This window comes from Corylus avellana, chromosome 4, assembly GCF_965113065.1.
Source record: "Corylus avellana chromosome 4, dhCorAvel1.hap1.2, whole genome shotgun sequence".
Lineage (NCBI taxonomy): Eukaryota > Viridiplantae > Streptophyta > Magnoliopsida > Fagales > Betulaceae > Corylus > Corylus avellana.
In genome coordinates, this window is record NC_142493.1 from 31,921,762 (window position 1) to 31,944,893 (window position 23,132).

The window sequence follows — 23,132 nt, forward strand, 5'->3', positions numbered from 1 at the left end:
ACCGATGTAAAGCTAGTGTGAAAGTCTAATGTGAATAACATTACTCATTGACACGTAATGAGACTTTGTAGATAAGTTTGTTTCTTTCATCTTTTTTCAAATTTATTCCCTTTTTATTTATGTTGATTTCCATAGTAGAGAATTGTGAAATATAATCATCTTCATTTCAATGTACAGAATAGATTTCACATTTCACATAATAATATATATGTTGTTACATCAACAAATTTTAAATGACGACATAGCATTAAGTATACCATTAAATGTAAAAAGGGAAAAAAGAAAAAGAAAAAAATCTTGGGCCGTAAATTTAATCATCTACGTTTTACTTAAATGAAATGGAGAGGATTTGTGAAGTTTAAACGTAAAAATTAAATCTCAGCCATAAACTGGTTTTTATCCAGTATAGTCTTGTTTGGCATAACGTGGAACCATTTAATCATAAGAGGAAATAATGATAAAGAAGCCGAGATAGCCGTTGCCGTTACAACAGAAAATGTGAGGCCAAAGGTAAAATAGAATTAGAATAAGCAATGTGACCGTTACATACCCCTCAAATTCAATTCAAAATCCACTGAGAAACTTCAGCAATCAAAAAAGAAGAGCAGAGCAGTGCTAGTCCCCAATTACCCAAAAAATGAGAGAAGGACTGCAACAGCTTGAAATGGCCGAAGAGCAAATGCAACAGCTCAGATCCAAAGCCACGGAGCTACTCCTCAGAGAAGAATGGGAGGAGGCCGTGCTTGCCTACCGTGAGTTCATCAACCTCTGCCAAGATCAAATCTCAAAGACCCAACAGCACCCAGACCCAGATCACCTCCCCAAGCTCCACAGATCCCTCTGCTTAGCGCTCTCTAATCGAGCCGAAGCGCGTTCCAGGCTGCGGGAATTCGCCCAAGCATTGAAAGATTGTGATCATGCACTGAAAATTGGGAGTACCCATTTCAAGACCCTGCTCTGCAAAGGTAAGATTCTGCTAAATCTGAATAGGTACTCTATGGCTTTGGACTGCTTCAAGGCTGCTCTGCTCGATCCTCAGGCTAGTGGGAACGCTGAAAGCCTTAATGGGTATTTGGAGAAATGCAAAAAGCTCGAGTTTCTTTCGAGGACTGGAGCTTTTGATCTCTCGGATTGGGTTGTAAATGGGTACCGAGGAAAGCCCCCGGAACTCGCAGAGTACATTGGTGCGGTGCAGATCAGGAAGTCTGGGATCAGTGGGCGTGGCCTATTTGCAACAAAGAACATTGATGCCGGGACTCTGGTGTTGGTCACCAAAGCGATTGCCACGGAAAGGGGTATATTGCCTAGCGAAGATTCGGGCGAGAATGCCCAATTGGTCATGTGGAAGAATTTTATTGATAGAGTTTCCGGTTTCGTCACAAAATGTCCTAGAACCTGTAATTTGATGAATACATTGTCGACTGGAGAAGATGAGGAAGGGCTAGAGGTTCCCGATATAAGCCTCTTTAGGCCTGAGGCAGAGGAGAACAGCCACTCGAATGAGAAGCCTGATATGGGTAGGATTTTGAGCGTCTTGGATGTGAATTCTCTGGTTGAGGATGCGGTTTCAGCCAAAGTTCTGGGGAAGAATAGTGGTTATTATGGTGTTGGATTATGGCTACTGGCTTCATTCATTAACCATTCATGTAGTCCTAATGCAAGGCGTTTGCATGTAGGGGATTATGTGATGGTTCATACTTCAAGGGATGTTAAGGCAGGCGAAGAGATTACTTTTACCTATTATGATGCTCTTTCTCCATACAACAAGCGCAAGGAAATGTCAAAGACATGGGGCTTCCATTGTAATTGTAAGAGGTGCAAGTTTGAGGAGGAAATGTGTGCAAAGCAAGAGATGAGAGAGATTGAGATAGGTCTTGAAAGAGGAATGGATATGGGCGGTGCAGTCTACAAGTTAGAGGAAGGTATGAGGAGATGGGTGGTGAGGGGGAAGGAGAAGGGCTTCTTGAGGGCATCTTTTTGGTCTGCATATTCTGAGGCTTATGGTTCTGATAAGTCAATGAAGCGGTGGGGACGGCGGATTCCCGCCGTCAATGCAGTGGTGGATAGCGTACTGGAAGTTGCGGGAAGTGATGATAGGTTGCTCAAGGTCTTGGTTGACGGATTGAAGAAAAGCAATGGGGTAGCGGACATGGAGAAGGCTTTGAAGTTGGGAAGAGGAGTGTACGGAAAGGCAGCTAAAAAGCAAGCACTAAGGACATTACTCGAGCTTGGCTCTCACTAACACATCTATTATCTTTTTGATTGTTATTAACAGAATTGTTAGCCTATTGGCTAATAGATCCGATCATTTTTCTCTCTCTTTTCTGCCTCTTTGATCTGTTTAATTACTTCTAGAAAGAATGCCTCAAGTTGTCTTGACCAATGACCATTTCATATGTTCATGTTTCTAATTTGAAGTTCATCTAGGGACTTGCTTTTGTGGCTAAATGTGCAATAAATGTGAGAAGAAGTTGTAAATCAAAATTTTGAAATCACCCTATAATTAAAATTATAAGAGCGGTTCATGACAAAGTGCTAAGTGTGCTTAAAGCGCTAATGCGACTACGTGATGCTTGCATAGTGAGTTTGCACTGGGTGATAGTGTGATACCACTAACATGTTTATCCAAGAGCCAATTTAGACTTGGGCTTTGCTTATTTGGGCATAAATTTTTTTTAAAAATTGTTTTATGTATTTTTTGGTATTTGGTGCGACCGAAAATATTTTCAATTTGATAAAAAAACCTTCTTTCGGAAAATGATTTTCGTTTTTTTAATTTCGTAAACTATTTTTCGAGTTTGAGTTTATCGTTCTCAAATCATTGGACCTCCGCTGAAGGTTGCTGAAAGTCACCAACTATTTTCTATCATCACTCATTTGAAAGTATTTTTCAACGAAAAACATTTTATGTCGAAACAAACAGATATTTAATAAATGCAATTTCTTATAAGCACCGAAAGTTCTTATAACTTTTTAATGTGAGAGAACGTGAAATACTCAAATGGAGGGAAAGCTAAAACATTTAAATAGGATAAAAACTAATTTAAATGAAATCGCAAAATATATTCCACTTGAAATTGCGTTTAAAAATAATGATTATTTGAAAAAATGAAAATAAATAAATAAATAAATATCACTTTTTTCGTACAATAAGCAAGAGTGTGGTAAACGGTTTAATTAAATAAATTGTTAAAAATAAATAAAAAGAAAAGATAAAAGAAAAAAGAAGTTACTTGAAAGAGAAGTTTAGCATGAGTGTGGTACAGGTAAACGGTGTGAAGAGCAGCACCAGCATTACTTGCTTCGCCCAAACAGAGACTTCCCCCTGCCCTCCTGTTTAGCGTCGCCAAGAGAGGGAGAGAGAAGGAAAGAGAGGGAGGAGTGTGTGGGCTTCCTTGGGGTGCAGTCCGGCCGTCCTCCAAAGGTATTTCTCACGTCAACATTTTTTTCCAAATCGGTAATCTCTTTAGCTTGTTGGTTTTAATTTTGGGGTGAGTACCGAATGAGTAAAATGCTGAAATAAATTTGTTGATTTGTTTTGTTGCGATTTTGAGCTTGAATTTCCGGTTGTTTGTATACTGAATTTGGGGGTTTTCTTACACGGGCTGAATGGCCCAACTCGATTGAAGAGGGGATGAAATTTCTTTGGTTGCGGGATTAAAGTTTTCTTGGGTTGTTCTGGCTAAGCACCGAATGGGTGTTGTGATTTTGAAGAAATTTTGGGTTGTTTGGAATTGGGGCTGTCGGTTGGGAGGATGGCCGAATGAAGGGGTGAGATTTTGTTGTGAGAAATTGTTTTGCAAATTGCTTAGATGGCCGATTGGTTTGAGACTTTCGTGATATTTTTTTGTTGAGAAATTTTGTTATGTAAATTGCCCAGCAGTCCGATTGAGTGAAGAATGGGTGTTGAATGAAATGAAGAAATTCTGATGTGTTTTTGGTGGAGGGCCGACTGGTTGGAAAATTATTTTGTGCGCTGAGAGTTTGGTTTTGGTTGTTTGTTGTGAAGATGGCCGAATAGGGTGAAGTCCAAATTTGATTTCTTGGGTTGATGTGGCCGAATATGGGTTGTTTTTGTTGAGAGGAGTTTTGGCTGTGTAATTCTTGATATGGCCGAATATGGGTTGTTGTTCTTGAGAAGATTTTTGTAGGAAAAATTGTTGTGCTTTTGAAGGGCAGAGTGAGTGCCTTGATGAAGAAATTTTATTTGGGTTGAGCTATGCAACTTTGTTAAGTTGGGTATGTCAATCAATAGAAGAGAGGGAGAAGTTGATGTGTTTTGTGGGAGATTGGGGGTATGTTATGGCCAATTGAGGATATTAGTTTCTTGTGGTTTTATGAAAAAAGAATCCAAGCTTCTTATCAGATTTGAACCAATGACTTATGATCTAATTACTTAAATTATTTATAAATTATAAGTTCTTTCAAAGAAAAATGTATAACTTGGAGCCTATCTAATATCTATATATCAAATTTTAGTAAGTAAGTAGGTTATAAATAGGATAATAGTCTAATCTAATTAGAATTATTAAATTAATTTTTAGAGTATTAATAGTTAGGTTCTATAATCTAATTATTCAAATATTTACTTAATTAAGAATAAAGTATTAAGTTGAATAATTTAAGGTGAAAAGTTATTGGGATTATAATATTTGATCAAAATAATTCTAAGGTACTAGAAAATAATATTTATATGATATTATAGAAAGGACAAAGTTTTCCTTCAAATTGGGTTGGAGGAACTTCTTCCAACCCAGTCTATAAAAATGACATGTGTCATTTAAACATATGAGATACACATGTTTTTTTAATAGCAGGGACAAAGTTGGAATAAATAATATTAAAAACTCATGTGCATCTCACATGTAATGTCATTTTTATAAAATGGGTTGGAGGAAGTTTCTCCAACCTGTTTGAAGGAAAACTCTGTCCTAGTAGAAATACTTAAATAGGCTCTTAATCCAATTGGAAAGGTGATTAAAATATTTAATGCATTATTTTACGCATACAGAAAGTGGCTAAGGGTTTTAAGGGTTTGTAGAGGACTAGGTTTAACCCCACTGGTGCAATGAATTATTTTAAGGCTAAGGAGAATGAAATAAAAGAGAATTGAAAAATAGGGTTTCCTCAAGAAAAGAGAAAATTGAAAGGCCCCAAGTAGGGTTCAAGGGTTTTAATAGGTTGGGAACCCTAACTAATAAACATAGAGTATTGCGGACAATCACGTGACGCATGTTGGAGGAAGCGGTATTCAAGGCATTGGTTATGAAGAGGATCACCTTCCTAGGTTGGAATGGATGATGAAATTTCAATAATGAGTGGACAGGGCTGAACAAGAGTTTGGAATAGTCACTTAGTGTATAATTTGATGTGAGTATTAGAGCAGGTTACAGTGCTAACTTAAAAATAGATTTAATATTTGTAATGAATGTGTTTTTTTTTTTTTTTTTTTAATTCAAATTTAATTAAAGAGAAAAAGGAGCTAGCTTAGTATATTGGTATTATAAAAGAGAAAAATACCTATGGTAAAGGGGAAAGAAAACGTCTGATTACTACATCTTGACAATCTAAAACATCCATGAAAGATAAACAACTGGGAGCCACCTTCTGCTCATAAAGCAATCTTAGAAACAGACTCTTGAACTTAGAAACTGAAAGTTGATGCCGTTAAATGTCCAAGTCTTTCTTATTATGTTCTAATAGTGAATTGCCTGATAATTTTGGTATCTTTCTTAAGGGATGAAATAGGTTTTCTGATGACTGACATGAAGTTTCCATGTTGAGAATGTTACTTATTGTCTCTAAATAGAGAATAGAGAGGCTCATAGATATAGAGGTTGGTTCTGTTTGCCAAAATAGCTTGAAACCACTTTGACCACCTAATTTCTTCATACTAAAGGGGCACTATTTTTTTGTTTGATGAACTGCCCAAGGCGATTTTTATTTATGTCAAATTAAGTTGATGGATTATTTTCATTTGCAGGACTTGGTTTTTTTGAACCATCAACTATGTCTTCATCATATCTCCCAGCAACAACTGACTCAATTGCTCAGGCTTTAGAAGCCAAAACCCCTGCTGAATCCATCTCTATTCTTTATCGTGTACTTGAAAGCCCATCATCTTCTTCTGAAGCCCTTAGGATAAAGGAACAGGCCATCACAAATCTCTCAGATCTTTTAAGACAAGAGAATCGGGCTGAGGATCTCCGAAACCTTCTGACCCAATTGAGGCCTTTTTTCAACTTGATCCCCAAGGCAAAGACTGCAAAAATCGTTCGTGGGATAATTGATGCAGTAGCTAAAATACCAGACACATCTGATCTCCAGATTTCCCTCTGCAAAGAAATGGTGCAGTGGACCCGTGCCGAAAAGCGAACTTTCCTACGGCAAAGAGTGGAGGCAAGGCTTGCAGCTCTTTTGATGGAAAGCAAAGAGTATTCAGAAGCTTTAACTCTGCTTTCAGGTTTGATAAAGGAAGTGAGAAGGCTAGATGACAAGCTTCTACTTGTGGACATAGACTTGTTGGAGAGTAAGCTCCATTTCTCTTTGAGGAATCTCCCTAAAGCTAAGGCTTCACTGACGGCTGCAAGAACTGCTGCCAATGCTATATATGTGCCCCCAGCTCAACAGGGTACTATAGATTTGCAGAGTGGAATCCTCCATGCAGAAGAAAAGGACTACAAAACTGCTTATAGCTATTTCTTCGAAGCTTTTGAAGCTTTCAATGCTCTTGAAGATCCTCGAGCAGTATTTAGCCTCAAGTATATGTTGTTATGCAAAATAATGGTGAACCAGGCTGATGATGTTGCGGGAATAATATCATCAAAAGCTGGATTGCAATATGTGGGACCCGAGCTGGATGCCATGAAAGCTGTGGCCGATGCCTATTCAAAGCGCTCTTTGAAGCTTTTTGAGACTGCCCTCAGGGATTTTAGGGCCCAGCTAGAGGAAGATCCTATTGTTCACAGGCACCTGTCTTCCCTGTATGACACTTTGTTGGAGCAGAATCTCTGCAGGTTGATTGAACCTTTCTCAAGGGTTGAGATTGCTCATATTGCTGAGCTGATTGAACTGCCTGTTGATCATGTGGAGAAGAAATTATCTCAGATGATTCTGGATAAGAAGTTTGCAGGAACTCTAGATCAGGGTGCTGGATGCCTCGTCATTTTTGATGATCCCAAGACAGATGCAATATTCCCGGCGACATTGGAAACCATTTCTAATGTTGGCAAGGTCGTGGATAGCCTCTACGTGAGGTCTGCCAAGATAATGGCATGAGGTTCTAGAGTTAGGAGGCAGTTTTCCGACTGCAACTATGTTTTTCTTGGTTCTTCTACTTTGAAACAATTTCTGTACTTTCTCATTTGATATGCATGGTAGATAGATTGCTTGGTTGCCTTTAGCCTGACTTTCTTGTTGTGGGTTAAAATGTTGAATCCATGATGTTGTAGAACATTCTTCTTGGTTACAGAATTTGCAACATCCAGCTGGGCTGATCGGTTCTTTGGATTTCATGATAGAGATCTATTTGTTCCTTTAGGAAATCTGTCTATGCTCCGTAGTTTGTCAGTGATTTTTGTTTTCTTATTAACCCTGAAATAGGAATAATCATTCCAGCAAGAGCTTCAATATGATTTAATGTGCATTAAACTTTCACTATGCCTAATTCTGCATGATTGGAGTTGTAATGTCCCTTTTTTTTTTTTTTAAACATGTCCCCTATACTAGGGGAGGAAGATTTGAACTAGTGATTTTTGCTTCGATTTTTGCTTCATGAGGTGTGCTTCTGGCCGATTAAACTAATTCTCGAGGACGGAGTTGTAATATCTTAGAATATTTGAAAATTACAATCTATCGAATATCTTAAACTATGAAGTGTTTCCTAATTTCTAATTGTAAGGGCGATTTAGAGGCTTGTAAACACAGGAAACAGAGAACGTCGTGACACGATTTCACAAATTTATGTATATAAGATTTATGTATACAAGAGCAGCCAAGTTAAACCAAAAAAGTAATTAAATGAGTATACCCATTAACTGAACCCACGCTGATAACTACCATGTTTCTTGAAATGAGTATGCCATGTTGCCCTTTGGCAGCCTGATCTGTTTCAGTCCACTGAATTTCTTTCTTCTGAGTTGTGATTCCTGACTCCCTGTTTTCTCATTTCTCTGTGATTCCTATAGTTCCATATGATCCACCCACAATTTTTTTTTTCAAAAAAAAATAAAAAATAAAAAATTCAAAGCATAGGATTGAATTATCTTTTTTGACAAGCATCAAAGATAGGGTGTAAATAATCTTTTGGGGTAATTACCTTTTGCTCCCATGAACTACAGCGTCTTGGCACTTTTCTTCCATGAATTACCAATTATGACACCTGACCCTATCAAATTACAATCTTATAACAAAAAGCCTCCTTCTCTCAGTTAAATGGGTTAAAATTGATGGTCAACAGTCATGTATAAGTCATGTGCCATTTTAAATTTTTTTCTTTCACTTTTGCCCTCACTTCAGACCGAGAAAATTACGCTTATACCTTTTTAAACCCTAATCCAACACATGAAAACAATTTACAATGAGGGCAAAAGTGAAAGAAAAAAAATTTAAAATGGAACATGACTTGCACATGACCGTTGACCGTCAATTTTAACCACTTTGATTGACGGAAGGGAACTTTTTTATCATAATATAGTAGTTTGATGGGGTTAGGTGTCATAGTTGGTAGTTCACTTCAGACCGAGAAAATGACGCTTATACCTTTTTAAACCTTAATCCAACACATGAAAACAATTTAAAATGAGGGCAAAAGTGAAAGAAATTTTTTAAAAAAATAGAACATGATTTGCACATGACCGTTGACCGTCAATTTTAACCTATTTGACTGACGAAATGGAGCTTTTTTATCATAAGATGATAGTTTGATGGGATTAAGTGTAATAGTTGATAGTTTATAAAAAATAAATGCTAAGGCGATGTAGTTAATGGTGCAAAAGATAATTACTCCAAATCTTTTAAACGAGTCTGATACAAAGTCCATTTAACAACGTTATAATTTATTTCAAAAAAAAAAAAAAAAAACGTTATAATTTATAAGCAAAAATATTTAAACTTCCATGAAGGCGTCCCTCAACTGATTGATGATTCTACTCGACTTGGTTGATCTGCTTGACCGTCATCTAGTCAAAGCGAGAAAGTTCTAAGCATTAGCCAATTACGTTCTCCAGTGACCTTGTAATTCCCAGCTGGGTGATGCTATCATTGCTTTTGGAAGTTGGTCTCTTACGCCGTCGATATTCATGAAAAGCAAAATGAAGCTCTTCTCAGGACTTCTCTTCGCAAAACCTCTGGAATTTCGTGTTCTTCCCCTCACCATTCGGAACCCTTTTTCTCCCAATTCTTAGAGTCCTTTTCCTCCCACCCAAGTCCAAGCAAAACCCAATATTTCTCTCAATTTCTCAATGGGAAAGATCGGAGTATTTGACCTTGAGAAGCACTTTGCTTTCTATGGCGCTTATCACAGGAACCCAATCAACATAGCCATCCACATGTTGTTTGTTTGGCCAATCCTTTTCACGGCTCTTCTTATTCTTTATTTCACGCCTTCTCTGTTCAACCTCCCTCACATCGAGTTTTCTCTGTTTGGGAATGATGTTATTCTGGTTTTGAATGTGGGGTTCTTGTTTGCTATGATCTATTCGGTGTTTTACGTCTGTTTGGATGTGAAAGCTGGTTCCTTGGCTGCTCTGCTCTGCGTTATTTGTTGGGTTGCTAGCAGTTTTATTGCCAGTCAACTCGGGTTCTCGCTCGCTTGGAAGGTACAATTTTTTATTTTTCATCAGTTTCTGTTCATAAATTTACTATGGGTTTAATTAGTACTATATGCTTTTATTGCAAGATGAATAACTGAAAAATATGAAGGAACTCATATTTAGATTTGTTGATTCCTGTGTCATTCTCTGTTCATTGATATATAATTGTAATACAAAAATGATATCCCTAAAGACTCCTCCTTCTTGGAATCATCTCCTATTTCCATCCATGGGCTTGCTGGCATCTCACAATGTGGCTCTAGAAAATAGGCTTCTTCACAGCGAATACGTTAGAAATGGGTCTTGGACCTAACTCAACCCAAAAGCTAACTCAAGAGTTGAAGTTTCCTCTCACCTTATAAATGACCAATATCCTTAATACCCAGGCAATGTGGGACTTCCAACACGCCCCTTCACGTGTGGCGGGAGGACATCCAAGCCAACACGTGCGACAATGGGTGACGGTGGGCCACAGCCAATTAATTGAGTTAGGTTCTGATACCATATTAGAAATGGGTCTTGGGTCTAATTCAACCCAAAAACTAGCTCAAGAGTTGAAGTTTCCCCTCACCTTATAAATGATCAATCTCATTAATACCCAGGCAATGTGGGACTTCTAATATGATTTCTTTAACTCTCATGGAATAATCCATCAACTTAGCTGTGTTGAAACTCCACAACAAAATTTTGTTGTGGAACGTAAACATCAGCATTTGCTGAATGTATCTCGAGCATTGCGTTTTCAAGCTCATTTACCTCTTAAATTTTGGAGTGATTGTGTTTTAACAGTCACTCACATTATCAACAGAATTCCTACTCCAAATCTTTCTAATAAGTCTCCTTATGAGCTTCTGTTCTCCAAAGTTCCATCATATGATCATCTTAGGGTGTTTGGTTGTTTGTGTTTTGTTTCTACTCTACATCGAAATATAAATAAGTTTGATGCTAGGGCAAAGCCTTGTGTTTTTCTAGGATATCCTAATGGCATTAAGGGATATAAACTTTATGATCTTACTTCCAAAACTCAGGTTATATCTCGAGATGTTCATTTTCATGAGTCTGTTTTTCCTTTTGCTTATCCTCATCACTTCAATTCTGATGGTTACTTTGTGATTCCACATTCCTTGTCTGATATTCCAACTCCCACTAGTTCAATTCCTGTTTCTGCATCAGAAAATCTACCTACAACTTCCATTTCTCCTGTTTCATCTTCTGCAGTTGATCCTTTACCTGATTCAATTGCTTCTTTACCTGAGTTATCCAATGTTTCAGTTCCTACTTGTATTCCTTCCAGAAAGTCTACTCTGCAGAAATGTAAACCTGGATATTTGCAGCAGTATCATTGTAACTTAGCTACTCACTCTTTCAATTCAATTGATCCTAAGAGTGATATTTCTGTTTCAGGTATTCGCTTTCCACTCAATTCTTTCCTTGATTACAATATGCTTTCTGATTCTTACAAACACTTTAGTTTGGCTGTCTCATCCCAAGTTGAGCCTCAGTTTTTTCATCAAGCTGTATCTTCTCCTAAATGGCATGAGGCCATGGCAACTGAAATCAATGCCCTTGAAGCAAATGATACTTGGGAAATTACTGATCTGTCTCCTGATAAGCAGCCTATAGGCTGCAAGTGGGTTTATAAAATCAAATATCGAGCGAGCCAATGGGGAAGTTGAGAGGTATAAAGCTCATTTGGTTGCAAAAGGGTATACTCAAAGAGAGGGTCTTGATTATAGTGATACATTTTCTCCAGTTGCCAAATTAACCACAGTGAGATGTCTTCTAGCTTTAGCAGCAATCCATAATTGGCATCTTCATCAATTGGATGTCAATAATGCATTTCTGCATAGATCCCTTGATGAGGAGAATTTTATGAAGTTACCTCCTGGTTTTGGTTTAAAAGATTCATCTAAAGTTTGCAAGCTTAAGAAATCACTTTATGGTCTTAAACAAGCCTCAAGGCAGTGGTTTTCTAAATTCTCTTCTACCCTTATACAGCATGGTTTTACTCAATCCATGTCTGATTACTCTCTTTTGACTCAAGTAAAGAAAACCTCTTTTATTATTCTACTTGTATATGTAGACGATATTGTCATAGCAAGTAATGACAATCTAGCTATAGAAGAGCTTACAACATTTCTCAATTCTGTTTTTAGTTTGAAAGACCTTGGAGAATTGAAGTTTTTCTTAGGGCTTGAAATTGCAAGAAGTGCAAAGGGCATTTCCTTATCACAGAGGAAATATGCCTTAGAAGTTTTAGATGATTGTGGAATGCTTGCATGCAAACCCTCTTCTGTTCCTATGGAAGCTAATTTCAAGTTGTCTGGAGAAGAAGGTGAATTGATTTATGATCCAACCATTTACAAAAGACTTGTGGGAAAGCTGGTTTATCTTACAATTACAAGGCCAGATTTATCATATTCTATGCAATTGTTAAGTCAGTTCATGGATTCTCCTCGTCAGCCTCATCTTGATGCTGCACACAAGGTCCTTAGGTACATTAAATCCTCTCCTGGACAGGGCATTTTCTTCTCAGCTTCTTCAGAATTACATTTGAAGGCATTTTGTGATTCTGATTGGGCCGGATGCCCTGATAGTCGCAGATCAGTCACAGGGTTTTGTATTTTTCTAGGAGATTCCCTCATCTCTTAGAAATCCAAGAAGCAACATACGGTCTCAAGATCCTCTGCTGAGGTAGAGTATCGATCCATGGCTGCTGTCACTTGTGAGCTTACTTGGTTACATGCTTTACTAAAAGATTTGCAACTTCAACTTCATCAACCAGCTTTGGTTTTTTGTGATAGTCAAGCAGCTATTCATATTGCTGCAAATCCTGTCTTCCATGAACACACCAAGCACATCAAAATTGATTGTCACATTGTGAGAGAGAAAATTGTTACTGGTTTGATTCGCACATTACATGTCCAGTCCAAGCATCAGCTGGCTGACTTACTTACCAAGCCTCTCTCTCGCACAGATTTTCATTCTCTGTTGTCCAAGTTGAATGTCATCAATATCTTCCATCCTACTGAACATTCCACTTGAGGGGGCGTATCAAACTGTATTAAACTAATCTATTTGGTTAGTTTTACAGTTTAGGAAGATGATTAGATAGCAGCTGGTTAGTTATTCTTCATGCACGTGTGCATCACATGTAATGAAAGCAGTTAGATTAGTTTCTGATTAGTTAGCTTGATAATCTTGTATAAAAACAGAGTTCAATGTAATCACATATACATTCATTCATTCAATAAGAAAAGAGAATTAGTTCTTCTCTCTGTTTTCTTGTTAGACCCATTTCTAACATGGTATCAGAGCATAACCCAATTAATTGGCTGTGGCCCACCGTCACCCATTATTGCACGTGTTGGCTTGGATGTCCTCCCGCCACACGTGAGGGGGCGTGTTGGAAGTCCCACATTGCCTGGGTATTAAGAATATTGGTCATTTTTAAGGTGAGGAGAAACCTCAACTCTTGAGCTAGCTTTTGGGTTGGGTTAGGCCCAAGACCCATTTCTAATAGAATATCATGCGTTTATTTGACAAATTAGAAAGCTTGCCACATTCTACATCTTGAGGCAGTTTTTCACTATGCAAGCATTGTGAAGAAGAAAGATGTGCGGAAGTTGGAACCTGCACATTTATTGTTCTAGGGGGAGAACAAATCAAGAAAAGAATGTATATATATGCTGAATGAGGCTCGCTTATGTTTGTACGAATTAAGTCTAAGAGGATGGAGGAGGGACATTTAGCTTTAACCTGATTTTCATAGGAGATGATGTGGATGGAATAGGGGGATGTTATCAGTCCATATCGAGCAGTAGAAGTTGTTTTCTTGAACTATGTTTCTGTGAAACAAAGCCCTCAAATCGCATCAGCACCAATTTTTGATACGTCCAAGTATTTACTTGTTCGCTGCTTTTAGGGCAATCTACTACTTCTTGGTGATATAAGTTATATGAGGGATTTCGTTTTATCTCACTTAATTTCAACCTCTACAAACTTATTTTCAGGTTGTTCTGGTGGCTCAGCTTTTGTGTTGGACTGTACAATTTATTGGCCATGGGATCTTTGAGGTAGCTAATTTAGTTGTTTGTGACATTTTTAATGACTTGTTAGACTTATTAACACCTTGAAACTCATCCATGTTCTGCAGAAACGGGCACCAGCTCTTTTGGACAACCTTGTTCAAGCCTTTGTAATGGCTCCCTTCTTTGTCCTGCTGGAGGTATTTTCTTTGTAATTTTAATTTCTTTTCATGATCCCATTGCCATTTCTGATCTGAGAACTATGTTTTATATCTGCTTTTGTAATTTCTTTAGGCTCTTCAGATGTTCTTCGGTTATGAGCCATACCCAGGTTTTCATGCAATAGTGCAAGCAAAGATAGAAGCTGAAATCAATGAATGGCAAGAAAAGAAGCAGAAATTAATTCAGTAGTTTGTGCTGGTGTTCGTTTGTATTGAGATCAGCTTTCACTGTAGTTTGCTGCGTATAGCAAACCATATATGCTATTATACTTGGATGTATATAAGATACACATGTTTTTTCTTTAGCTTTCAAAAGGTTGATAACCTGCTCAGCCCTTGACAAATGAGTTGATCAGATATGAAGATTATTATATATTATCTCTTGGATAAAATGGGAGTTCTGGATATTAAACCGCAAATTTTGTTGTTATTTCCATATCATACAGACTGAGAAACAAAGAAAACGGCCTCCAGGGGATCTTAAGAACGTCTCGCTGTGGTAAGCTTCAAGCCATTCGCCATTGATAGTATTGTCATCATTCTGTACTTCACTGTATGACCTGGTACCAAACTGTATTTGTAAAACCTACACAAAATGGCCAGTGCCATCTTCATTTGGAGGTATGCAGAGTCCTTCCCAAGGCATATTCTTGGCCCAGCCTGTAGAAGTTTGATTTGTTATACTGTCTTTCAGAAATTCTTGGCAGAGACTAAATCATGAACTTACCTGAAATGCAGTGAACTTGAAAGGAGATGCGTTTTGGAAGAATCCATCCTTGAGCCATCTCTCAGGCTTGAATGAGGGTGCATCAGGGCCCCAGTTGTACTCCATTCTACCCATTGAGTAGGGAACGTAAGTCACCATGCCTCCTGCTTTTACCTTGGTTCCGTCTGGCAAGACATCATCCTCTAAGACACCCTTGGGGTCCTATAATCACATCATGTTCATTCATTAAGAGTAGGCTCTTGAAATGAGCTTAGAGCAATAGACAATTTCTCCAAAAGGGAAAAAACCTGAGGGACTGCCGGGTACAGACGAAGTGTCTCTGTGATTACTGCATGCAGATAATATAACCTTCCCAGAGAATCATAATTCAAGAGGCCTGCAAATTGCTCTACTCTTCGACTGAATGATTCCAAGTCCTCAGTGTCATACTGAAGCAACGACACATTCTCTTCTTTGGCTTGATCTTCTTCGAAACTTTTGAGCTCTGAGTAAAGCTTGTTGTACACGTCGGCATGGGTCATTATCATGTATATTGCCCATGAGAGTGTAGTTGCCGTTGTGTCACGGCCAGCGATCACAAAGTTGAGGACAACATCTCTGAGATACTTGTCTGTTGAATTGCTTTCTGAGGCTTCACTTAACTCTATAAATCTTGACAATATATCATGCTTTATCTGATATTTTCATCGTGAAAAAAACGTTTCTTAACAGCGGAATACGTATTAATATGCTAGATAAACCTTTCTATTATGTTACCTTGATATTTTTGCCAGTCGCTCGAGCTTCTTCTATTTCTGCTTTCCTTCTTCGAATAACTGAGTAGGTGAAGTCGTCGATGATTTTCATGCTCTTATCAAGTAGAGCTTCTGAGCCCACATTCAGAAATTTCTTCATTTTCCACAGTGGGTCAATGAAGCGAAGCGTCACAATGATGTTTGCAGTGTCAAAAGCCTTGGCAAAGCGATTATCTGGCAGATTGGGAGCCAAAGTTCCAATTTCTACACCAAATCCCACCTTACATATGGAGTCCAAAGTCATCCTCATCAACAACTCCTAGAAAAGAAATGCCAAATTTTTATATTTAGACTTGGCATTTGTATGGATATGTTCTGTTACTGTATATATAGGAAATAAGGAGCTTTTGAATTGACCTGCATATCTACTTCTTGGTTTTGGAAAGAAGCTTCGCTTAGAATAGCAGAAAGCTTCAAACTATACTCTCTGAAGACTACAGTGCTGAAATCTCTCAAGTTCTTGGACGCAAACTCAAAGCTTGCAGTCTTCCTCTGTTTCCTCCAAAGCTCACCATCTGCATTGAAAATCCCACCTCCTAGCAGCACTTCCATGTACGATTGATACACTTCACCCTTCAATCAGAATTATTTTTTATCATAGGCATAAAATATAGCAGATAAGCAGAAACGGTTGATGCAAACAACCTCATAATTGCCTAACATTTGACAATTGTAAATGCGGAAGATTATTATATTGATAATAAATGACACTTTGAGCGGGTAATTGGCATCTTTTTTACCTTTGGATAATTGGCAAAGTTGGTTTTAAGGACATATTCCACATTTGCAGGATCTGCAATGTAAGTGTATGTTGTGAATGGCATCGGGACCACGACAGTTTTTGACTCAGACAGGTACTTGACAAGCCAATCGTGCATTCTGTCATAGTTCATGAACTGTTCGATTGCTGCACCCACGAGTGGCCATGTTTTTGGGCCTTTCTTATTCCTTTGGTTCCATATAGGGATAAACATCCATGACAAAACTATACAAGCCAGCATCAACATTCCCATGTTGTACCTATCTGGGGAAGAATAAACTAATGGAAGATCCTTTTCTTCTCCCATTTTTCAGATGAAAATGAAGTTTAATAAGAAAATCTATGTGTGGCAGAGAAAGCTTAAATGGGGTTGTTTCTTATAATGTGTATTATGTAGAGGAAGTGGTTAAAATGTTGGTAAGAGGCGTGGCTTGTAAACTGCTATACTTTGTCAACAATCTTTGTGTGCTTCAGAATACTCGAGGATAAAAAAAATGTTTCACCCTCTTTGTGTTTTCAACCTAACTTGCTCAAGTGTAAGAGTCCATACGACCCATTCAACAAAATTGGCTCTGGTTAAAAATAAAAAAGAAAAAGAAAAGAAGAAAGACTTGTTCCTTAAACTGAGCAGAGGATAAAACTTCCTCGCATAAAGATTCCACCTTGCTGATGCAAGAGCCCTGATAAGTAATTATTATAATTTATTTAGGGGTCTGAAATATCGTCATCAAACCGAACGACATTTCAACCCATGCATGCGTGCGCCGAAGTCCTAAACACATCATCCATGACCAAGTTGCTTTCTACACGGTTTTTTGACCACAAGGAGCCTGCAAGCATTCATCTTTTTGGATAAGTAACACTTTCCATCCCCATCCCATGGAGCCAATAATTGAGAAACTAGTTTGAAAATATCCCCCATTCATTTGTCAAAGTATTTGGTGCCGACCCATTTCTTAATTAACAAGCAAACCGTGGGTGGCGGTTCTATGAATTGTTTCCATGAATAGCAGGTGTTTGACGAACTGCAAAACCAGACCCCTAGTGAATAGTTTAACACTTTTAACATGTTTTCATTACTTTTATATAGATTTAGTAAGTCTAATAAAACAGAATTTGCAGTCACCCAAAAGAGAGGGGATCACGTAAACTTGTGAAGCTCACATTGATTATTTATAGACAAGATTGACATTATATGATCTACCCGATTGGGAATCAAGTTCCTGATGTAAGATATCTCGGAGACAACTTCTCATTGGTTGATGCCCATTATAATATATAAACCAGAACAGTTTTTTTTTTTTTTTTTTTTTTTTTTTTAATTTCTTTAGCGGTCAAAGCCAGGCATATCATACACCGGATTCAAGAATATAGGCTGGCTCAGGATGCTACCCTGATTCACTTGAAACTTCCCTGAGGCTGAATCCATCATATATTGGTAGGGCATTTCCCCTAGCTTGGGTTTCTCATCATTGCCCATGATGTTTTGGAAATCAAAGGCTGAGTTGTATGAATTGTCACATAAATGTTGGGAGATTGAGCTCAAATAATCCATATCCAATAGTTGAGTAAGGGAACAGGTCCTTGGAAATTTTGGCATATGTTGTTGCTCTGTCGTCACATCAATTTGAGCAGGCAGGAGAAAGTCTTCCTCTTTTTGCTCCAAAGACTTGGCCATAGGCTTCTTCTTATAGATCCTACATAGGACCCAATCATCCAACTGAAACAAACAAACACAAGAAATTGAAGTGATCAGTTTAACTGAAGGGCATATGAGCAAATTCTTGAAATTAAACTGAATCAAAAAAAGGCTTACCCTCATGGATCCCATACGCTTGCTGGGTTGTTTACGCGAATCACATAAGCGATATTCGTGCATAATCCAATCTGTCTTCACGCCCTTCGGCGGCCTGCCCGTGTAAAACACGAGAGCTTTCTTCACCCCGACGTACTTCGACCCACTGTAGATAGCCTTGTCGGTGCCGGTGGCTTTCCAATACCCGGACACCGCTGCTCTGTTAGGCCGCACCCCATTTGGGTATTTCCGATCCCGCGGGCTAAAGAAGTACCATTCATTCTCTCCAAATCCTGCTTTTTCTGCATTCACAAAAAGTACACACATCAATCAATTTAACGTCAATAACCAAGCATATATACATATATACATATATATATATATATATGCGTGCAAATATTAATACTAACCGGGTAATTGCCATGGATCAAATTTGTAAATATCGACCTCCGGGATCATTGAAGCAGGGCATGGCCTTGATGTTGCTTGGTTCCGAAGGTAATACACGATCAACTCCTCATCAGTTGGGTGGAACCTAAACCCAGGAGGAAGGTCGGAGCCGGCTCTAGCCTCCATTATACTTCTCCAAAGAATTTCCCAAAATCTGGAAATATCTTTTTTCTATGTTTTACTTGCTCTATAAGGGAAAAGGAGAGCTTAGAAAAGAAATGCTGGAGTGTTTGAAATGTTTAACGGGAGAGGGTTAGCCCTTTTATCAGCGAGGTGCTTTGTCGGCTTGTGCTCGCCCAGCCCACATTTCGATTGGTCGTTTCTTTGACTTTCGTACCTCGTATTGGTGTTATCAGCACCACTCGCACGACTGGGGAAACCTCGATGATATGAACTCCTTTTGGCAAAGCCTATCCGCATGGGGTTTATCCAATATTCCAATACGAGTATAATTCAATATTCAGCCGCACACCAAGCATTGAACTTGACAATAATCTTTTCACACACCAATACCATCACCCCCATTAGGAAAAAGATGGATAGGGATTCACGCAATTAGCGAGAGAGATTACCGGGTCAAATGAATTTTGAGTTGTCCCGTTGAATCTTACATAAAGTACTTTTTCACTGCCTAACAATTTGAACAACTAACTGTTGATCTCAATTGTAACATATTACCATGCTTCGCAACATTCATAGCAGTCTACTCTATCAACACTGATTCAATGGTACCAAGGCATTTTAATCTGGTCTATAGGCCTCCTCATCCGTAACTCAACTGCAAAGCTGCTAGTTTTATTATTATTATTATTTAAATAGTAATCACATGCAAAATGACAGTGTGCATCCTAATTAATTATCTAAAAGGAGGTAGATAAGATACGTCAAATTCCATGACTTTGTGGGTTTATGTGCTCTGTTCAAGTGAACGGTGATCACATAGTCCAAGGTAAACTAATTATATGTTGTCTAATTATATTATAGTTTGTGTTTGAAAATAGAGACGTAGAAACTTGGAAAAAAATAGTATATAATAGAATAGATCAACGTGTTGGTAAATGTTAATAGACTATAACGGATAAAGTTGCGGATTCGTTTTTTTGTTTTTTTTTTTTTTAATTAGTAATTTATATATATTTATCTCCTGAAAAGCACAATATTTAAGAAAACTGTATTAAAAATATCACTTATTTATTTTCTAATCTTGTCTTAGATTGTACTTCTAATAAGAAAAAATAATTGTAGTAATACGGGTAATATGGACAGTATATATAATAGGGCATATTTTTTTCAAATAAAAATATACTATTGTTTAAAACCAAGGGAATATATATTTTTTTTTTCAAAAAAAAATAAAGGTTGGGAGCGAATATATATTTTATTCTAACTTCAAAGTGGAAGATGATATAATGGTCACTAAATTAATATATTGTGTTTCTTTTGGAACTAACCAAAAAAAGTAGTTGTATTATGATACTCAAAGTATATACCGAATAGGATACCATAGAGGTTGCTGTACAAAATAGGCACGTTGAAACTTTAATAATATGAAGTAAATGATTGGTTGAGAGCAGAATAATAATCATAAAGGGCTAAACAATTGATTGAGTAAAAAGATATAGTTTCTCCATTCATCTTAACCAATCAGCCAACAGACGTCGACATCAACTCCACTTTGACCGAGTGACGTGTCCTGCCGAAAAGAGGAGGCTAGGATAAGGTTACAAGAAATGTGGGTGATGGTTATAGTGGTTCTTATCTTGCCACGTCACTAATGCCCTTATTGGGAGCGGATAAGCCCCCTTGATTTTGACAACGTTTTTTAATAATATTATAATAGCACGTGGTGTGGTTGTGGCCTTTGGATTGAGATCACACTTGGCACGTGGCGTCGTTGAATTGATTCCTATTTTTTTATTGAAATTTACACGGTAACGAATATTCTGAAATTTGAGCCGTTAAATTCCATCTAATCAGCCACTTTTCGTAGCACGCGTGAAGAAGTTTCTTTTTTTATTATTCGAAGGGGGGAAAAGGTGGAGATCATTACGAGGGTACTTTTCGCTTGGAATAAGAATGGAATTAAGGGCGGCTGAAGCTACAAACATTTTTATTTGTATATATATTTTTTTAGATGATTTTTAAAATTATTATTAAATTAAAGCTTAATAAATATTCATTTAATAATAATTTTAAAAGTAGAGTGAAAATTAGAATTACACTACACACTTTAAGGTGTGTTTGACAAAGAACTTGATAAAAAAATTATTATTTTTTTCTAAAAATTAACCATAACATTCTTACTTTTTACATTACATCAATCACTTTTTATTAATACAAAATAAATTTTTTTACTTTTTCATACAAAATATTCTTTTTTTTCACATTAATTAAATCTGCTACAGTTCTAGTCCACCCTATTTTTCAAGTCATTTCTCAAACACACCCTTGACAATCATACCCTAATTGCCACATAAGAGAGCAGAATAATTGTCAATGTTCATTGAAATCACGCAAATCTGTCAATGTTTCCCCAATACAAACGAAAAGATTAAAACACTATGTAATAGAACAAAAATAATACTATAAATTCAAGAAGAAAAGAAAAACTAAAAAAAAAAAAAGAAAAAGGAATGTTTCGATTCAACCACCACCCCAAAAACGTTTAGACCAGGGTTGGTCCAGCCGAACCGCCCTGCGACTTTTCTTTTGTTTATTAATTGCTTTTTAAAATTTTTAGATTTTTTTTTTTTTTATTAATGGTGTTTTTGTCATTTTATGAAACATTAACAATTTTTAATAGTTTATATGAGGTACCAAAATAATTGATAATTTGAAAGGACATTAACAATCACGTGATAGTTTAGCGAATATTTCTCTTTTTCTTTTTTTTATTTTTTTTAAAGGAACATGAGAAAAGTAAACAAGACTGAGAAAAATTGGGAAGGAATTACGTAATCCCTTTATTATTATTATTATTATTTTATTTATATATTCCCAGATTCCCCACAAGGGAAGAAGAAGATTCAAACTAATAACTTCCGCTTCATGAGATATGGTCTCAGCTGATTAAGTTACTTCTCGATGACTTTTTTTTTGTATGGTATAAGACACTGCACTATACGTAATTTAATAATACCATAATGGTAATCTCACATCACCATATATGAAATTTTGTTAAGACTGTTTTTTATAAGAATTACGTAATCTCACATCACTACATAAGATTTTTTTTTTTTTTTTTTCAATGATTGATGCCAGTGCTTTTATTGATTTAACAAGAATTTAATTATTAATGGACATGATAGGTTATAAGTTGTAACGGGTTTAAAATATAACAAGTGGAAACCAATAATGTGTGATTTGATAATTAAAAAGTCATATAAAATTATGTTTATTTTGTAATCGATCAACTTTACAGTCCCCAAGATGGTTAACTATAATATACCACAACCACTATTGCATGGTCTCGTAAGTTTGTTCCCATTATGTTTATCATTTTCTCTCTATTATTATTATTTTTAAAAAAATTAAAAAAATGTGCATCTAACATATGCATGTATTATGTCTATCATTTTCTATCCTTGAAAAGAGGCATGCGTGTACAAACACCTAAAACACACGCCAATCTTAACACAAGAACACACTTGCTACTCGCATGATCATATAAAGAATACATTCTTATTAATTTATATGAATACTGATCCAAAAAAAAAAAAAAAAAAAAAAAGCCCCCTTTCAGGCCGGAATCTATTTACCCAAAAAACACAAAATTCTCGGATTTGTTTTGAAAGATGTGTTTGGTAAAAGCTTTTGGTTTAATACTATTCATCTCACTTTTTCATTTTTATAACAATATTACTTTTTACATCGCATCAATCACTTTTTATTATTATTCAATTAATTTTTTCATGCTAAACATTCTTATTTTTTCATTTTTTCAAAAAGAAAAAATATTTTTACCTTTTTTTTACATTAATCAATTTTTACTACAGTATCAAATCAAAACCCTTTACCAAACACACAACAGAGTACATGAGGAAGCACGGTGAACAGAATGTAAGTACGACCAGGATCACACGCCCAGTTCCACCCTCATCTACCCTCACCTAAACTGTCAACCACTACGCATCCTTGTTACTTTTTACATCAATCAATTTTATACTGCTATCCTAACGGAGTACATGAGAAAGCACGGTGAACAGAACCGGAACCGGACGCGTGGTCTTGAATGTCTATTTTGCAGGTAGGTAAAGCGTTTCACCAACCTGCTGAATTATTGAGTTGGTAAGAGCATCTCCAACAGCCCTTTTAAGTTAAATAGCATTTTTTCTTCTTCCAGCAGTACCTGTAAAATTGCATTTCTTTCTACAAATGCTACAATGAACTTTTATATTTGAAAGTTCACTGTAAGTATTATTTAATTATACTTTCCATTTCTTTCAATTTTTTTAATCTTTTCTTTCTCATTGTCTCTCTTTCACCCTTTCTCTGAGTTCTCTCTCCCACGGACCCTCAAACAAACTCAATCCCAGCGCCTCATCT

The 23,132-nt window shown here is 36.9% G+C and overlaps 5 protein-coding genes across 6 annotated transcripts; 3 read left to right on the forward strand and 2 right to left on the reverse strand.

Moving 5' to 3' along the window:
• Positions 1-409: 409 nt before the first annotated feature.
• Positions 410-2,436, forward strand: SDG35 (SET domain protein 35). The gene has a single exon (XM_059592035.2). It carries the CDS (start codon positions 638-640, stop codon positions 2,240-2,242), a length of 1,605 nt encoding a protein of 534 aa, XP_059448018.2. The 5' UTR covers positions 410-637; the 3' UTR covers positions 2,243-2,436.
• Positions 2,437-3,252: 816 nt separating this feature from the next.
• LOC132179403 (26S proteasome non-ATPase regulatory subunit 11 homolog) lies at positions 3,253-7,521 on the forward strand. The gene is made up of 2 exons (XM_059592130.2): positions 3,253-3,424; positions 5,984-7,521. Exon 2 carries the CDS (start codon positions 6,010-6,012, stop codon positions 7,276-7,278), a length of 1,269 nt encoding a protein of 422 aa, XP_059448113.1. The 5' UTR covers positions 3,253-3,424; positions 5,984-6,009; the 3' UTR covers positions 7,279-7,521.
• Positions 7,522-9,145: 1,624 nt separating this feature from the next.
• Positions 9,146-14,368, forward strand: LOC132177288 (2-hydroxy-palmitic acid dioxygenase mpo1). Its single transcript, XM_059589547.2, has 4 exons — positions 9,146-9,818; positions 13,826-13,888; positions 13,969-14,040; positions 14,135-14,368. Exons 1-4 carry the CDS (start codon positions 9,462-9,464, stop codon positions 14,249-14,251), a joined length of 609 nt encoding a protein of 202 aa, XP_059445530.1. The 5' UTR covers positions 9,146-9,461; the 3' UTR covers positions 14,252-14,368.
• CYP704B1 (cytochrome P450, family 704, subfamily B, polypeptide 1) lies at positions 14,187-16,723 on the reverse strand. Its single transcript, XM_088516139.1, has 6 exons — positions 16,323-16,723; positions 15,940-16,155; positions 15,545-15,841; positions 15,076-15,462; positions 14,789-14,989; positions 14,187-14,721 (listed from the first exon to the last, which is right to left on the reverse strand). Exons 1-6 carry the CDS (start codon positions 16,647-16,649, stop codon positions 14,542-14,544), a joined length of 1,608 nt encoding a protein of 535 aa, XP_088372265.1. The 5' UTR covers positions 16,650-16,723; the 3' UTR covers positions 14,187-14,541.
• A 666-nt stretch (positions 16,724-17,389) lies between these two features.
• Positions 17,390-18,807, reverse strand: LOC132177285 (NAC domain-containing protein 2). 2 transcript variants are annotated; one of them, XM_059589544.2, is made up of 3 exons: positions 18,548-18,807; positions 18,159-18,439; positions 17,390-18,062 (listed from the first exon to the last, which is right to left on the reverse strand). In XM_059589544.2, the coding sequence occupies exons 1-3, from the start codon at positions 18,711-18,713 to the stop codon at positions 17,670-17,672; spliced, it is 840 nt and encodes a 279-aa protein (XP_059445527.1). In that variant the 5' UTR covers positions 18,714-18,807; the 3' UTR covers positions 17,390-17,669. The 2 variants fall into 2 exon arrangements, with proteins under 2 accessions (XP_059445527.1, XP_059445528.1); XM_059589545.2 differs by having other exon boundaries at positions 18,585-18,703.
• Between the last annotated feature and the right edge of the window lie 4,325 nt (positions 18,808-23,132).

Bases quoted from the DNA above. Each gene is read 5' to 3' on its own strand.
- SDG35 (XM_059592035.2), top strand. From the start codon at position 638: ATGAGAGAAGGACTGCAACAGCTTGAAATGGCCGAAGAGCAAATGCAA.
- LOC132179403 (XM_059592130.2), top strand. From the start codon at position 6,010: ATGTCTTCATCATATCTCCCAGCAACAACTGACTCAATTGCTCAGGCT.
- LOC132177288 (XM_059589547.2), top strand. From the start codon at position 9,462: ATGGGAAAGATCGGAGTATTTGACCTTGAGAAGCACTTTGCTTTCTAT. The intron at 9,819-13,825 runs GTACAATTTTTT...ACTTATTTTCAG, and splicing joins GGTTCTCGCTCGCTTGGAAG to GTTGTTCTGGTGGCTCAGCT. The intron at 14,041-14,134 runs GTATTTTCTTTG...TAATTTCTTTAG, and splicing joins CCTTCTTTGTCCTGCTGGAG to GCTCTTCAGATGTTCTTCGG.
- CYP704B1 (XM_088516139.1), bottom strand. From the start codon at position 16,649: ATGGGAGAAGAAAAGGATCTTCCATTAGTTTATTCTTCCCCAGATAGG. The intron at 16,156-16,322 runs GTAAAAAAGATG...TTCTGATTGAAG, and splicing joins ACTTTGCCAATTATCCAAAG to GGTGAAGTGTATCAATCGTA. The intron at 14,722-14,788 runs GTAAGTTCATGA...AAACTTCTACAG, and splicing joins TCAAGTTCACTGCATTTCAG to GCTGGGCCAAGAATATGCCT.
- LOC132177285 (XM_059589544.2), bottom strand. From the start codon at position 18,713: ATGGAGGCTAGAGCCGGCTCCGACCTTCCTCCTGGGTTTAGGTTCCAC. The intron at 18,440-18,547 runs GTTAGTATTAAT...TTGTGAATGCAG, and splicing joins TGATCCATGGCAATTACCCG to AAAAAGCAGGATTTGGAGAG. The intron at 18,063-18,158 runs GTAAGCCTTTTT...TGTTTGTTTCAG, and splicing joins AGCGTATGGGATCCATGAGG to TTGGATGATTGGGTCCTATG.